Genomic DNA, 16,700 nt, shown 5'->3' with positions numbered 1-16,700 from the left:
AATACAAGAGAGTACTCTCTTTTGAGTTACTATTAAGAAGATTCCATTTTTAATATCCAAGGAACAAGTTGCATGCTAGGAATTTGTCTTCAAGTTTAGTTCCCTTTATACAGTTCAGTTTTAGTTTTGAGGCCACACCCAATGCTGCTAAGGAATTACTCCTGGTTCTATGCTCAGGCATTTCTCCTGGAAGTGCTTAGGAGATCATATGTGGTGCCAGGAATCAAATTGGGGTTGGCTTCATGCAAGGAAATTGCCTCAATATCTCTCTAGTCCCCCTTTGGACTTTTTTTAGAGTAAGCTTAAAACCTGAGTCTATAAACAAATAATAATCATGACTACTATAAAATAGATGCTAGGGTATTTTTAATTCTCCGAAGCCATACTCTATATCCTTTAGGTAAAACATAACTGTGAGCAATGAGAAATACACAGACACTGAGTTTGCCAGTAAAGTTATCTTACCCATGAAACTCCCAAGAAACTTAGTCTCCTGAGTTAGAGTGAAATAATCTGCATATTAGCCTCCATCAGGAATGGACATGAACCACAGGAAAAGTATGCACTTATAGATATCAAATGGCAGTCATCCAGATTACTTGTCTTTGTATGGATTTTTGGTGTTATTGTTGTTTTGTTGGTTTTCTTTTCTTTTTTTTTGGAGGGGGTAGCATACTAGATCATATTCATAGATCACATGTTCAGGAGCCATTAAGTACCAGTGATTGAACCCATGCTTCCAGTATGAAAAACATGTGCTCCAGCCCAGTGAGCTCTCTTTCTAGCTGGTCCAGATTAGTCCTGACAATCATGACAATCTTGACCCTCCACACAAAACTCTATAGACCCAAGTTACTACACCTTAACTGGGCCCAAGCAGTTCTTCAACATAACCATTTAGCAATTTTTCAACTATTTACCTTTTCTCTATGGGGAGAAAATTGATGAAAGCATGCATAAAAGTCCTGAAAAAATGACTTGATTTTTAGTAACCAAACAGGAGGAAAGTCAATAAGAATAAAATTCAGCCATTTTAATTAAGAGAAACATATCAAATTGTTCAGCACTATTAACTGGCATGATACAATTTATCCATAAAAGACAGGGTTATATCCAGTGGAAAATTGATTTAAATATGTTTTGACAGAGTGCTAAGAGATATTACAGGAGACGGTTGACTTAATGAAGGCTTAAGGCTTCAAAACTGTGCCTCTTGAAAAATAACAAATAAGTTCTACCACTTTGGGGTGAGGGGGGAGTAACAATAAATGTCAATTAAAAGTCACTGAAACCTGATTAACTTGTTTATGCCTTTCAACATTCTACTGAGCTCTGCAAAGACATGACATAAAACTGAAGTAAATTTCATAGCCAGGATTGGTCTGAATATTTTTCTAATAATATTCTTTTTGTCATACTTCTCCAATGCTTGAAAGAAAATGACAAACCTCTAAGATCTTAAGGGAAAGGAGGTTCCTTTCCAAAAATGGAACTAAACTGACAAAATGTAATATCTAAAATTAGGCAAAAAAATAATTTCTTCAATAATATCTACTACATTTCAGAGAGTTCATTAAAATTTAAGGCATTTTTGACATGTCACAGATTTCAGTCCAGTGACAGGAGAATAAAGAAGCTAACCTAGGAGCAAGTCCCAATTATCTCTGCAGCTTGGAACATATATGTTTGAGTACAGCCAAAGATGGAGAGGTGACAAGTGACTACACAGAAACTTTCTGGCTCTGTCCATCCTGTACAGTTTTGATAGGGTTTCTCTAAAAAAAATAGACCAACGAATGAATTTTCATACTTCTGTTTAAATTTTTTATCAAGACAGGGAATGGCTCATTAGCACTGTTAGCGGGATAAAAATAAGCAATGACAGAATGATTTCTCCTTTTTTAATAAGATTCAAGAAATTAAATGTGAAAAGGGATTATGCTAAGTGACACCCTCTCAGATTCTCTGACAAACACACACACACACACACAAATAATTAAATACTGACAATCTTACCTATACTCATGAGTATGACAGCAGATATTTACATGAAGACAGTCAACAATAACACAGTGGCCCACTGTTTTACCCACCAACCAAATAAACACATTTATTTTTATCCCATTTCCCACAAAAATAAGACAACACCCAAAGAATCAAAAGTTACAAGCCAAAACTCGTTGAAAAACTTGGACCAAAATATTCAACAAACCCTGCCCACAGGTCTTGTCTCTTTTAGCTAATCATCAGCCTTTAAAAAATTCTGGATTAGTATCAATAAAGATGACTGTTATTGGAAATGAATCAGAATAACTATTAGTGAATCAGAATAACTATCAGTGCCCAGAAAATTCCTCTTTCCCAGTTCTATAACAATTGAGGGTTACATAAAATTAGTTCAATCCAACTGCAAACATCTTTCAAAAATAATATTCAGGTATTACAGACTGCAATCTGTCTAGGAAGTTTTGCAATTATCTGGATCAATTTTGAATAACAATTTTGAGAAAGGACAACACTTATTAGTAAATGTTCATGTTCACATTCTTCTTATGAACGCAATCATAAGTAGACTTCTAAATTTTAATCTGTGCCATATTGGCTTGGAAAGGAAAACTTTCATAGAAGTCACATTATTCAAAGTTGTGTGACAGGAAAATAACTGTGTAACCTTGAATGCTTGCCATATGGCAAATGCTCCACTCCTGTTTACTGGAGACCACAGAATTTTCCCAACATCTCTGTACATTTATCTGCATTTATATTGAATTTCTTCATAATGAATGAAATAATTTTTTCAACAAAATGTCCCACTCATTTGAAATTACACTTCAAGTACTACAAAAAATGTTTTTTAAAACCATCTGATGTCAATGATAGTCTAAACTTTGTATGAATAGAAAGCAAAAGCTTTTCCTTGTCTTTTATTTTTAGATACCTTTAACACTTTCAGTCAAACCCCTTCTTACAATTCCAACACGGATGGAATCTCACAGGCAATTAATTATATATTTTGACAACCCCAGCACATGCTGACACTTCCTGAAAAGCTACTGCTCACTTTAGGTTTCTGAATTCAAAAAGCATTCCCAGTAAGTGGAAAAAATGAAAAAAAAATAAGTATTTCTTTGTTCAGCATTTTTAATAGAAAAGATGCTTAAAGGTCTTTCCAGAAAATATATAATGGGAAAATAATTATAACTTAAAATTGTTTCCAAATCATCCCCCAAATATAAATAAAGACATAAATGGATCACAATGCATATAAGCTCACATTGTATCTCCAAGCACACCTTTTATATTGAAGTTATAAAGAACAAAAGTTACCCATTAATTATATGGCATGCATCAGCAATGCACTGATGGGTTTAAACCTTGGTTTTCAGTTACATGTATATACAGAAAATCTCTTCCTGAGTTGAGCTTCATCTTCAGTTGAGACCCAAACTTATTTGCTTTCCTAATTTTGGCAAGATACTTGACCATGTGATAAGGCAATCAAACATTTCACCCTTCTTCCCTTTCCAGTGACATGGCCCTCCTCTGTGAGATCACCAATGTGTCAGGTATGAGGACACTCTCTAAACTACAGTCCTGTAAAACTAGAGGGCAGGGATTTTTTTTGTCATTAGTCTGAAGGCTATAGCACTGTTTTTTCATATATTTGGGGATCTTGAGGATTTCAGCTGAACAGATTCAAAATGATCTTCTTTTTCCTGTGAAGAAAAAAAGAGTATTTTGTTCATATAATAAAATTCCAATAATATTTTAGAATCATACATGTTCAGAAGTTTTAGAAATCATTTAAATCTATCTACCCTGACTCCTGTGATTATGCTTTTTACATTGAATGAAAAGCGTTGAAACAAATCATCATACTACCCCTGAAGGAGACTTTTAGAGACCAGGAAATAAAACAGACAATCCAAAACAGAAGAAAAACATTACAATTGCGATACCTAAAATGTCACTGTGTGCTTATAAAGAACCACTGCAAATCTTCCAAAGTGATATTCTGATCTTCCAGGTGTTGTAAAATAAATGACCTTCTATATTTCTATATTATAATGAATAAAACAAAACTGACAAATAATCTCTAGATAACAAACTAATAAAAAAAAATCAGAAAAAATAATGAAAGTACCCATAAATCTAGAACAAATAGATTTACTGATATTTTTAAGGAAATATACTTAGGTATGTGCCTACTTAGAGATTTTTTAAAATATATCATCTTAGATCATAAATAAAATATGAAACTCTAACATATCTGTATTTGTTATATTCAAAATGCAGCATAGTAAAGTAGGTCTTCATTAATGGGGAAAATGAAAGAAGGGCAATTTTTTCACCAGTGTCTGCACCATTAAAGTAAGGGAACATTTTCTGAAGATTTTTGGAACAGTGAGGGGGAAGGGTGATGTACTATAGAAAGGAATAAAGATGAATAAAAATAACTGGGTTTTTTTTTTTAGTAAAAGAAATGGAAGGCAGACCCATTTTAGGAGCAAATGAATGTGTGTATAAAGTAGATGAGTCAAGTAAGAAAATAAAAGGAAGTAGACTTTAAGTATCTTCCAGAAAAACAAAATTGTTTTTGTGTTTTCACTCATTTAAGTGAAGAACAAGAATTCAGACAAGCATTGTAGCTGCAGGGACAGAACTAGAGGGGGTGGGTGATCACAACACAAATACACTCGCATCACTTTTCCAGTCTCGACTGAGACGACAAGCCCCCAGGAGAGCAAACTGCAGATCTCCTCAGTGTTCTGACTAGCTCCATAAGAACTTAGCTGACATCTCATGTTTGAAAATCTTATTTGTACTTTTGGAATAACCAGTGATCATTGAAATATTTATTAACAGTCCACTGTTTTGCAGGAATAGGATTAAACTTTATGATACAAAAATTCTGCCCTCAAGGAGCTCACATTGTATTATAAGAAAGTGCCTTAAGGCATAAAGCATGAATTATAAAGAAAATCTGAGCTAAAAACTTGATTTAACTGTTGAGTTCCTTTGGGGAGGAAAGGCAGGGACTCATTGACATCCTTCAAATACTATTTAGAACTTTGAAGTCCTTTTAGAAAATCATGTTAAGTTCATACGCCTCCAATTGCCATAATTTTTCAGTTCACGTGAGATTTTGCTGTTAAGGGATGTGTGTGTGTGTGTCTGTGTGTGTCTGTGTGTGGTGCATTTGCTTTCCAAGAAATGAAACAGTCTGATGAGAAATTGTGCAATAAGTTTGCATATCAATGCCATAATCATTAACACTACTATAAACATGTTTCTTAAGCTATAATAATATAAACAAATAAATAAGAAATTGTATCAAACCTAATACCAAAACCTGGCAGAGTATCAAACACATAGCATCCCATAAGTGACTATGGAATGAGCTAAGAGGAAAAAATAACGAACAAGTTACTTTTGTAAATGTTGAGAAAGTTTAAAAAAATAATCTATAAATAAGACATCACAAGACCAGTGTCTTGATACCAAAATACCAAATAAGGTATAACCCTTAGGACATGAATACAAATACACAGCTAAAGCACAATAACATTACACTGCAGCTAAGAAACTTACACAGAATTTGGCTTCATGAAGAAATGCAACAAACTTTTAAAAATCAGACAACAACATTACACAATACTTATACCTGCTTTACTCATAGCTAAACACTAGAAAAAGTGCCAAGATTCATCAGTAAGACAATCAAGAAACACATCTTGGCATAGCCATCCACTAGATTACCATTCCTGAATAGGAATTTATTAGTTATTAATAAGGTGACAAATCCCAAAAGATTTTTTAGTGAAAGAAAACTTATACAAAGTACTTTATATGCTTTATTATATATTTTTCTTTAAAACAAACACAAGCAATCTAAGTTTTAAGAAGTCATTGTCATTCTTTTAAGAGATAGGATGGGGGAGGGCACTGATTTGCACATATGATACTAATGTTCAATACACTAGTAAATTTGAGATTATAGAGGTATATGCATTTCTCAAGAGCATCAATTTATATACTTGTGCTGTGTGTATTCTGTTATACAAAAACATTTTATCTTTAAAAATCCTAAAAATACTGAATTCTTTCATTGACTACCTGTTTCCTGAAGTGTCCATTTGGGTGAAAAGTATTGAAATCTACTAGACATTTTGAATTGGATCAAAAAAAGGATACACTAATCAGTGGGTAGAAATACAGAGCTAGGGAGAGAGACTTAAATACACAAAATATAGTAAAATTTAGACAACACTTATGTGGTTGTACAACTGAGTAACCCCAGCAGCTTTCTGTAATAGTTAAATTTTCATGTAAAAACTTTTAAAAAGCATTATGTCAACTAAGATTGCATTTAAACAAAATGCAGTACAGTTTTTGTATACACATTTTTCTTGTGGTTGTTTTCAAAAACCTTTCCAAGATATCAATTGTTATAAAATAACAAGTCTCTAGTTTGAAGAAACATTTAAAATTTTGCTATATAGAATCTACTCTGTACACTAAGTCCCACTTACTCTTATATATTTAGTCTGAAAGTCATTTTGTCTTAAAAGTATTCCTGACACCTAAGCGCTTCATTCATTGTAAAATAAACGCCCTTTTCAATAGGGAATCACAAGATTAAACCAGGAAAGAAAAATCTAAGTAAACTGATGGTATAAGCCCATTTTTCTACCTGTTTCTTATGAATTTGTATGTCTTGTGAGGAAAACTCCTTTGTCCTTTGTTCCAGGTAAACTTCTCAAATATGTTACATGATTTAAAAAAAAAAAAAAAAGTCTTGTTTGTTATCAGTAAAACGTCTCTCCAGAACAAAGGACTTTGTTTCCTATAGCCTGAAAGCTAAAGATAGCTTCTCTTCTTTAGGAGCAAAAGGCAGACATACTTACTACCTCATGTGAAGGATTCAAGTTCTCTGAGCTAAGGGCTCCTTTCTCCTTCCTTACTACATAATTCATTCTCTTTCTCTTTTTCTTTCTCTTTTTTTTTCTCTTTCTCTGTCTCTCCCTCCCCCTTCCTCTCCCTCCCTCCCCATCTTTCTCTCCAGTGTTTATCACACACACACACACACACACACACACACACACACACACACACACACACACACACACACACACACACACACACACACACACACACACACACACACACACACACACACACACACACACACACACACACACACACACACACACACACACACACACACACACACACACACACACACACACACCACCACCACCACCACCACCACCACCACCACCACCACCACCACCACCACCACCACCACCACCACCACCACCACCACCACCACCACCCCCGTACTGGTTTTCAGCTTTTTTACACTGTAGGACCAGCACCTATCCAAGCACTAGTCCATGAGTAACCACTGCTATAAAACAGTGGGTGGTGGTGTTGGTTTTTTTTTTTTTATCCTCTTTATGTGATTGAAAACCACCAACCTGTTCTACTTAGCTCTTGGAAATGGAGTTCAAAAAACCAAAGCAAATACTGCCCTATTTTTGGCTCCTGCTAATGCTATGAGTAATAAAATGTCTCTGACCCAGGAAATTCACATCTTCCAAAGAGTCCATGAAACTATGGCAGGCTAATTTGTCTGCTAGAGAGTAGAGTGCAATTTTATCACTTTCATAGTTCTTTATTGCTTTGCTGCTGAAAATGAGAAATTGACCGAGAGACGTCTCTCTAAAGAGGAAGAATAACCTCCCATACTGACTAACAAAGATTTGAGGGAAATTCATGAGAACTGGCAGCAAGCATGCTGACTGAACTGATGGCTCAACAAGACAATAAAACAATTCTTCCCTTTACTGTCTGAAAGTGAAGAGGACTGAAGAGGGGCAGGTTGGAAACTGGGTTCAAAGATTCACAGTTCAGTTGCCTAAACACTGAACTAGATGGCTTTTTTTTTCTCTCTTGGCAGGAAGACTTCTTCACTTATTAGTCAATCAGCCTCAGATATGGTAATAACTAGTATAAAATTAATTTTGACAGGAAAAGCTTTTGTATCCCTGTAGGAATAAGAGATAAGCACCTACTATGAACACTGAGATAAAAATGGAAACCACTTAAAGGGCAGAAATCAGTGAACTATTAGAATTTGGGCTGATTCGCTTTGGAGATGATGTGGCAGGACTCATTACTGTAAAGTAAGAATGGCAACAGCTTGGCCATCCTAGGGCTTCGTACCACTTACATTCTAGCACGCCATCTTTAGATCCATTCAAAGATGGTAGTAACAGGTCTCAGACTTTTGTAGTAGATCCTGACTGTGTCTTTCTCTGGGAAATTTCCCTGAGACTAATCCCCATACTTAGGAAAATTTTGTAAAGCACTGACTAGCACATAGGTGCTTACAACCTGGGACTGGGCATACTAGGCAGAAAAACAATGGGATATAATAAAATGACCTGAAGGAATAAAATATCAGGAGGAACCCCATGGTGGGATGGTCCCTCCCCAAAAGGCACAAGAAAAAGTGCTCTACATCACTAATCATCAGGGAGATGCAGAACAAAACAACCATGAGATACCACCTCACAACACAGACTGGCACACATCCAAAAGAACAAAAGCAACCGCTGTTGGAGAGGATGTGGGGAGAAAGGGACCCTTCTACACTGCTGGTGGGAATGCTGACTGGTTCAGCTGTTTTGGAAAACAATATGGACGCTTCTCAAAAAATTAGAAATTGAGCTCTCATTTGACCCAGCAATACCACATCTGGGAATATACCCCAGAGAAGCAAAAAAGCATAGTCAAAATAACATCTGCACTTATATGTTCATTGCAGCACTGTTTACAATAGCCAGAATCTGGAAAAAACCTGAGTGCCCGAGAACACATGAGTGGTTAAAGAAACTCTGGTATATCTATACCATGGAATACTATGCAGCTGTTAGGAAAGATGAAGTCATGAACTTTGCATATAAGTGGATCAACATGGAAAGTATCATGCTAAGTGAAATGAGTCAGAAAGAGAGAGACAGACATATAAAGATTGCACTCATCTGTGGAATATAAAATAACAGAATAGGAGACTAACACCCAAGAATAGTAGAAATAAGTACCAGGAGGTTGGCTCCATGGCTTGGAAGCTGGTCTCATATGCTGGGGGGAAAAGGCAGCTCAGATAGAGAAGAGAACACCAAGTAAAATGTGGTTGGAGATCCTGCGCGGGAAGGGAGATGCATGCTGAAAGTAGACTAGAGACTGAACACAATGACCACTCAATACCCCTATTGCAAACCACAACACCCAATTGGAGAGAGAGATCAAAAGGGAATACCCTGTCACAGAGGCAGGGTGGGGTGGGGGGGAGATGGGATTGGGGGTGAGTGGGAAACTGGGTTTATTGGTGGTGGAGAATGGGCACTGGTGGAGTGATGGGTTTGCGAACATTGTATGAAGGAAAAACAAGCTCGAAAATGTGTAAATCTGTATCTGCACCCTCATGGTGACACACTAATTAAAGAATTAAAAAAAAATTAAAAAATAAAAAAGCAGAAAACAAAACAAATAAAAACTATGAAATAACAGCCATTATGACAGAGTAATAAATAATATAGGTTCCTTATAAAAGGTTCCAGTATGTGAGTCAAGCCCAAATCAACAAAAGGACATAAAATTTGAACTTGAGAGACGAAACAAAGTAGCTGTGACTTCCAAACCACCAGATCCCTAAAGCTGAATTAGATGCAGTCTAATGCAATGACAACCTTGACTTAATACAGCTTAAGAGAGGACTTGGGTGGATTCAGGACTTTGACCTTATTTTGTTTTTGAAGTGACTGTGGGACTGTTCAAATACAAAGCCTGACTTGCTATCACAGACTCCGTTCCTTCTGCCCCTCTTCACACCTCCAAAGTACCATAGGACATTCCCCTAATTGAGAACATAGGTTTACTGAAAGGGTTTTGAGATACCTCAGGGGTCCCTACTCTGCTGTCACTTGGATCAAATGTGTGAGTCAGTAGTGCACACAAGTTTTTCGACTTCTGATGTCCACAGTGTCACAGCATGATATCCTATTGGTGTCAAGTCAGAAGCCTCTGTGTTATCATCCCTGCTGGTGTTATCAACCTTCAAGCAGAAGTGGCTAATAAAATCCCACTGTGCAAAAATCTCAGAAATATGCTAAGTGCTCTTTGATCCTATACAAGTATATCTGTTTATCTAAAACTATCACCTTCTTGGGGATGGATGGTGCAGGAGACCCAAAGCCAGTGCCTTACTGATCTCATTGACTTTACTTGAGCATTCTACTTCATTTTTTCATATCAGCTAGCCCTTAAGTAAGTTTTTCGTGTCGGGCCCAAACTAATAGGCTCTGTCAAATCTGTCCAGCAAGCTGAGTCACAGTCTCTACCTTGTGGCTTCACAACATTAATGACCACTTTGTAACACAATTCTCTGTGATTAATGATTTGGCCAATTAGAGAGTCTAGCAATGGGAAGCAGCCTTTCCCCAGAGGCATCCTTTGGAGTTTGAGATTCACACCTTTTTCATATGGTACCATGAACAGCTCTTTGAAAAATAAGCATTAGCTTGTGACTGAGATCCTGTCCAAACTGGCATTCCCAAGTAGGTCTTGTGTTTCTATAGCCTGATAAATACATTCCCAGGTATCAACAGTTGGGGAAAAGGGCAACAAGCCTCACTTGTCAAATGTCAAAGGTTCATTCAAAAACATAGATGACTGGGGGCTGGAGTGATAGCACAGCGGGTAGGGCGTTTGCCTTGCACGCGGCCGACCCGGGTTCGATTCCCAGCATCCCATATGGTCCCCTGAGCACCGCCAGGGGTAATTCCTGAGTGCAGAGCCAGGAGTGACCCTTGTGCATCGCCAGGTGTGACCCAAAAAGCAAAAAAAAAAAAAAAAAAACAAAAACATAGATGACTGGCCCAGCAGCACTTTATCCACCGGAGAAAACATGACAATACGCCCTGTGGGGAGAAAACATGACAATACGCCCTGTGGGGAGACTAAATCCCCTATTCTACTCCCCAATACTAAACTTCTGGCTCCAAGAGTCCTCAATTCATGCAGGTTCTCCTATATACCTGGGCCAGACTCACTGATGATTTGGTTGATCTAAACCCCAGCAGTGTCTGCCACTGTTGCCACTGTTCATTCTCAACATAAGCTATGTGTAACTGAAGACTAACAAGATTGTTCAGCTTCGTGAGCAGAACCCAAAGGCTATTCTCATATTATCCTTAACTATACAAAACTTAGGGACCCTATCTGGCAGTTCTCAGGGCATCCTTCCTTGCTTGGTAATCAGGGATCATCCCTGGTGGTCTCAGGGAACCGAATTGGGTGACTAGAATTGAACCCAAGACTATCATTTACAAGGTATGCAAGTACCTGTTGTACTATGTCTCTGACCCCTAACTTTGTATAAGACTCATACCACAGTTAGCTTATGGGCAACAAGCTGTAAATAAGCCAACACTGCCAATTTATGCAAAACCATAGGAAGAGCACTGGGTGTTTTTTTCCCCAAAAAATGTGTCTATGCCAAATAAGCATGGGAGTTTCTGCTCCAAGCAAGCATTACTAATTAGAAACTACAACGGACAGACTTCCACAAATGCTTCATGAATCTATCATTCTACCCAACATGGCAATGAACTGCCTGTGTAAATTGGGCACAAAGATAATGACTTCATTTTTCCGATATATGAGGTTACCACAGCATGAGAGATGTAGGATTCATGCCAATAGTTCACCGATTTTTCCCTGATAAATTGACTACTTCAGACCTTTCATGCAGTCACCTGATCTGTGTGACCTCTTAAGGGTTTCAGGGGTCCCTCACCACTGCTCAGGTGATGGAGCTGCTATTCCATCACCTGCTAATTCCAACTATACTGTTTTGACCCTAGAAAACATTCAAGTTAGTGTCTGTGACTTTATGATCACTTTCAGTGACAATGTTTCTCTTTTGTCACAAAAGCTCCCAGATACAGCTGAAAGTAGACATATGTAGAAAGCAGAGTGTTGGGTGAACTTTCTATACACTCTGTTAGCAAAATACATACAAGATGGCATTCTAAAAAACTGACTAAAAAAGTTCTCTCTATCTCCCTCTCTCTTTCTCTCCCTCCCTCCCTTCCTCCCCTTTTCCTGGACCATGTATCTTAAGGGAGTTCAGTTCCTAATATGGCTTTATCTCTGAAAAAAGATCCTATCCTCTAGCCTGCTTCGTGGATAATCACCAGGAAGACTATGATTGTAAATATATCTATACATACTCTAGTGTATATACTACCATCATACATATGTTGTATATACATATGTCCACATAATATTCTGCACAAGGTGGTATATATTAAAAAACAAGATCCTCCCATGACGTCAGTAAACCCCTTCCAGGATGTGAGGCTGTCTGCTTGGAGCCCCACCAGAACGATCTCTAGGTGGGTCAAATATAGTTCTGGTGCAGTCATTTGTACTTTTTCCTAGGTTTTCATGATTCTAGTTCAAATCTTGGTTGCGTATTGCTGCTTACCAAATTTCCTCCATCAGGGTACATGTTGACAAGGTAAAGGAGATACTGATGTCCTTCACTGCTTTTAAATGATCTTGTCCCATTTGCACCCAAATGTTCCAGTGAATAAGCCTGGATGCCAGTAGGCGATAAGCAGAAACAAGGTGAAGTTTTAGTTACTGAAATGGGACAACCTGATACTGTGGCAGAGGAAGGAGGACAACAGTACAGTCTGATAATGAGGTGCCTGGGGAGGAGATCATTAGGCTCTCCCTAAGATACACCAAGGATGGGGGACACTAATGACCATTTGTTTTTCAGAGCCACCCTGTCAGCTCCCTATGAATGAAAATGCCTCAGTGTTCTTCTATCAAATGTTGCAAGTGTGTCAAATTTAACTGACTCACAGTGGTCTGCAACACCCTAATTACCATGTTGTTGCCAGTACCCTTACATTTATGAGATAACTATGAAAAATAGCAGGGTATGGCCACACTTCTGACTCAAAAATAAAACCAAACCACAGTTAACACTTCAATTCCCACTGTCATGACTGTGCCATCAATGGAGTGGACTAATACACCCAGTTTGTGATGTAGACAAATAGGAAAAATTGAACTGCCTACTTTCACTCATTCTCCCCCAAGACAAAGAAAAGACTATCTTGAAGAGCGCTGGGAGCCCTAAGGTTTACTAATTAGCAAGGAGGTCACAAGCACCAGCGACTCCTGGTGCATAATTAGGAAAGGGTCTCCTTTGTGTCTCTAATAATTATAAACACTATTCTCTTTCCTGAGGTACCAATGTGCTTCCAGGACTCTTGTTTCTTCTGTAGAAGACAGGAATTCCCTGCTTTTCTTGCTTAAAACGTGATGTTTTGAAATTGTAACCTAGAAGTGGTCATAAATACACTATTTATGAAAAATCCTCAACATGTCATGTTAGATAACTACAAGAATCTTTCCTTAAGAAGAATACCCTTGGTTACTCTTTCCTAGAGGAAAAACTGACGACTCATTCACATTCTTCTGTGGATATTTAATTAGAAAAGATTGGATAAATTTGTCTCTGACTTTGGCTGAATGGTGAGTGATACCACTTCAGTCTTTGAAGGCATTCAGGTTAACATAACTCACAGTCCAGATGTTGTCATAAAAACAGCATTTCCCTCTATTTCCTCTTTGCATGACAAAATCTATACAATAGCTAGCATTATCTGTTATTTTCATCATCACTGTATCACTGTATATGTCATCCTGTTGCTCATCGATTTGCTTGAGCGGGCACCAGTAACATCTCCATTGTGAGACTTTTTGTTACTATTTTTGGCTTATCAAATATGCCATGGGTAGCTTGCCAGGCTCTGCCGTGAGGGTGGAATACTCTCGGTAGCTTGCCAGGCTCTCCAAGGGGGGCAGAGGAATCAAACCCGGGTCGGCCTCGTGCAAGGAACACGCCTTACCCACTGTGCTATTGCTCCATACTAGATCAAAAGGATAATGCGCACTTGTTTAAATATGCTACTCACCAAGTTCTCTACCATGACATCTGTTCAGGCAAAACCAAGAGATATATTGGGTCCCAGTAAAATTTTTAATCTTCTCTAAATTTCTCCCTTCTCTTCCTTTATTGTTTCACTGATCAGAGGTCCCACACACATGCTTGCTAAAGTTGCATATATGGCCATGATGCTTATACTTTAAGTTGTGAAGTAAGAAAACTTAGGAACTGTATACTTAGTCATTCTTATTAATATTTTTCATTGTAACATCGGTTTAGAAGAGTGTACATATTTACATATTTTAGGGGCATATTGTCACCACACCACATCCCTCCACCACAGTGCTTAGGACACTTTCTCTAAATTTTTGAGAATGCCCATGGCCCTTCTTCCAGCTTAAACTTACAGGAGAATGATCAAAGACCTAGAGGTGGCAGTGGAAATGATTCAAGGAATAAAAAGAATAATACAAAGACAAAGAAAGTCACCTATCTCCTGAAGGTAAACACTAATAATATAAGTGTTAAGGACCAAATTGACCAAATTTGATTCTAGCTTCAGTCAGATTGATCACAGAGGTTAGTGAAATGCTACACTAATGGGAAAACTCATCAGAAGCCAAGATGAAGCGGAAACAAAGTTTGAATTTATTTTATTAACTAAAAATAACCTTTTTTTGAAAAGTTTATTATTGCCTCAATTGACCTATGGTACAGGTCAAACAATTTCCTTTTAAACAATTTAAAATTCTTTTCTTAAAACAAATTCTCCATTGTTATTAGGGTTGCATGACTATTAAAGTACTATTAAAGTTTCAATTTACAACATTAGTACACCTCTATCACCACCAGTGCCAAAGACCCTCCACCTTTGTCCTTATGATGCATGTAGACCCCAACTACCTCAGTACACCCACCCCAAAACAACACCTGGAATTTTGGGCAATTATCTGTGGTTTTGTGTCCAATTTTATTTGGAAGCACTTGGATAATTCTCTATGTTTCTCTCATAATTCTGCCTAAGAATGAGACAATAGTTTCTCTTTATTTTAGATTATCTCTCATCATGGACTTGACCAGAAAACAGCCTTGGGAGCTAAATATATTATCTTTTTCCAGAGTGAAGATCAGGTTACTAACAATCTTTACAAAACTTCCTATGTGCAATGAACAGACATGCTACCTGCCCAGTAGATAACCATCTCATTTTAGAGCAAAGGATGGGCATAATTTATTGCCATTTGGAAAAAAATGTCAGATTGCCAGTGGTTTCCTCGTTCCTGTAATGCACATTCACTTAGCCCTACTGCAGTGATGCTAATTGGTACTTAGTCTTGAGTAGAAATTTGTGTCTTCTAAGTGTCCTTAAATCAGTGGCAGGCTCATTTGTTGTTTACTAAAGCAGAGTAATAGTACAAATAATAACCACCATATATTTTTCATGTTATAGTGATTCCTGGGCTGGAACGATAGTGCAGCGGGTAGGGTGTTCACCTTGCACATGACCAACTTGGGTTTGATTCCTCTGCCCCTCTTGGAGAGCCCAGAAAGCTACTGAGAGTATCTTATTTGCATGGCAGAGCCTGGCAAGCTACCCATGGCATATCCAATATGCCAAAAACAGTAACAAAAAGTCTCACAATGGAGACAGTACTGGTGCCCGCTCGAGCAAATCGATGAGCAACAGATGACAATGACAGTGACAGTGACAGTGTTTCCCGGACTGGAGCGATAGCACAGTGGATAGGGCGTTTGCCTTGCACAAGGCTGACCCAGGTTTGAGTCCTCCATCCCTCTCCAAGAGCCCGGCAAGCTACCGAGAGTATCCCACCCGCACTGCAGAGCCTGTCAAGCTACCCATGGTGTATTTGATATGGCAAAAACAGTAACAAGTCTTACAATGGAGACATTACTGGTGCCCACTGGAGCAAATTTATGAACAATGGACTACGGCAGTGCTATAGTGTTTCCCAAAATGTATGTGTGGGGGGGCGTGGGGGGTGATACTTGGAATAACCCGGGGATTGGCAGTACCCTGGGGTTAAACTTCGGGAGTACATTCTGTTTGCTTCCTCAAAGAAGGTAGATTTCCAAAGGGGTACTGAGTGATTTTACTTTTAAAATGGGTCCATAGATTAAAAACATTTAGGAATCTCTGTAATATTTTCTCCTTTAATTACCACATTAAAAAAAGTAAAACTTAAATTACAATGATCTAATTTTTACAGCTTGTGTTTAAGTTTCTTTCAACTTCTTTACTCGGCAAAAACAATGCTGCAATGACTAGTCTTGCATTTACATCCTTATGTAATCTAAGACTATTTCTGATGGTCAAACACTAACATGATAAATTATAGACCTTTCAAGAGTGCTACTATTAAACAAGTTAATATAGCCCCCAATTTATAATTTCACAGTAATGCCAGGTTAAAATTCTGCTCTCACCTTTGTAGCCAAGGATTTGAGTTTTCTGAGTAATGACTGTTTATTAGAATATACAACTTCTTCTTCATTATCTTCTCCTTCCATAATAGCACAACTGTCTGCAGCTGGGAGTTCACACTCTTTTGAGTTGGTCGTCATAACTAATTTGGAGTATTTGTACTCCAATCTAGGTAATGGGAAACAAAGTGGCCATTTAATATAAATTGAGATTATCTTG

General features: G+C 37.8%; 1 protein-coding gene across 2 annotated transcripts in view; it reads right to left on the bottom strand.

Annotated features, from left to right (window-relative positions):
• Positions 1-1,018: 1,018 nt before the first annotated feature.
• The window catches only part of ELAPOR2 (endosome-lysosome associated apoptosis and autophagy regulator family member 2), a 173,074-nt gene continuing 157,392 nt past the window's right edge, over positions 1,019-16,700 (bottom strand). For both annotated transcript variants that reach the window (XM_004602150.2, XM_055144169.1), the window contains 2 exons: positions 16,484-16,649; positions 1,019-3,716 (listed from right to left, as the gene is read on the bottom strand). In XM_004602150.2, coding sequence (XP_004602207.2) covers positions 3,657-3,716; positions 16,484-16,649 — 226 coding nt within the window. In that variant the 3' untranslated portion in view covers positions 1,019-3,656. The remainder of the gene's footprint in view (positions 3,717-16,483; positions 16,650-16,700) is intronic.

The sequence above is a fragment of the Sorex araneus genome, chromosome 1 (genome assembly GCF_027595985.1).
Source record: "Sorex araneus isolate mSorAra2 chromosome 1, mSorAra2.pri, whole genome shotgun sequence".
NCBI lineage: Eukaryota > Metazoa > Chordata > Mammalia > Eulipotyphla > Soricidae > Sorex > Sorex araneus.
The sequence above is the reverse complement of the archived record's forward strand: the minus strand, read 5'-3'. Positions and strand labels throughout refer to the sequence as shown.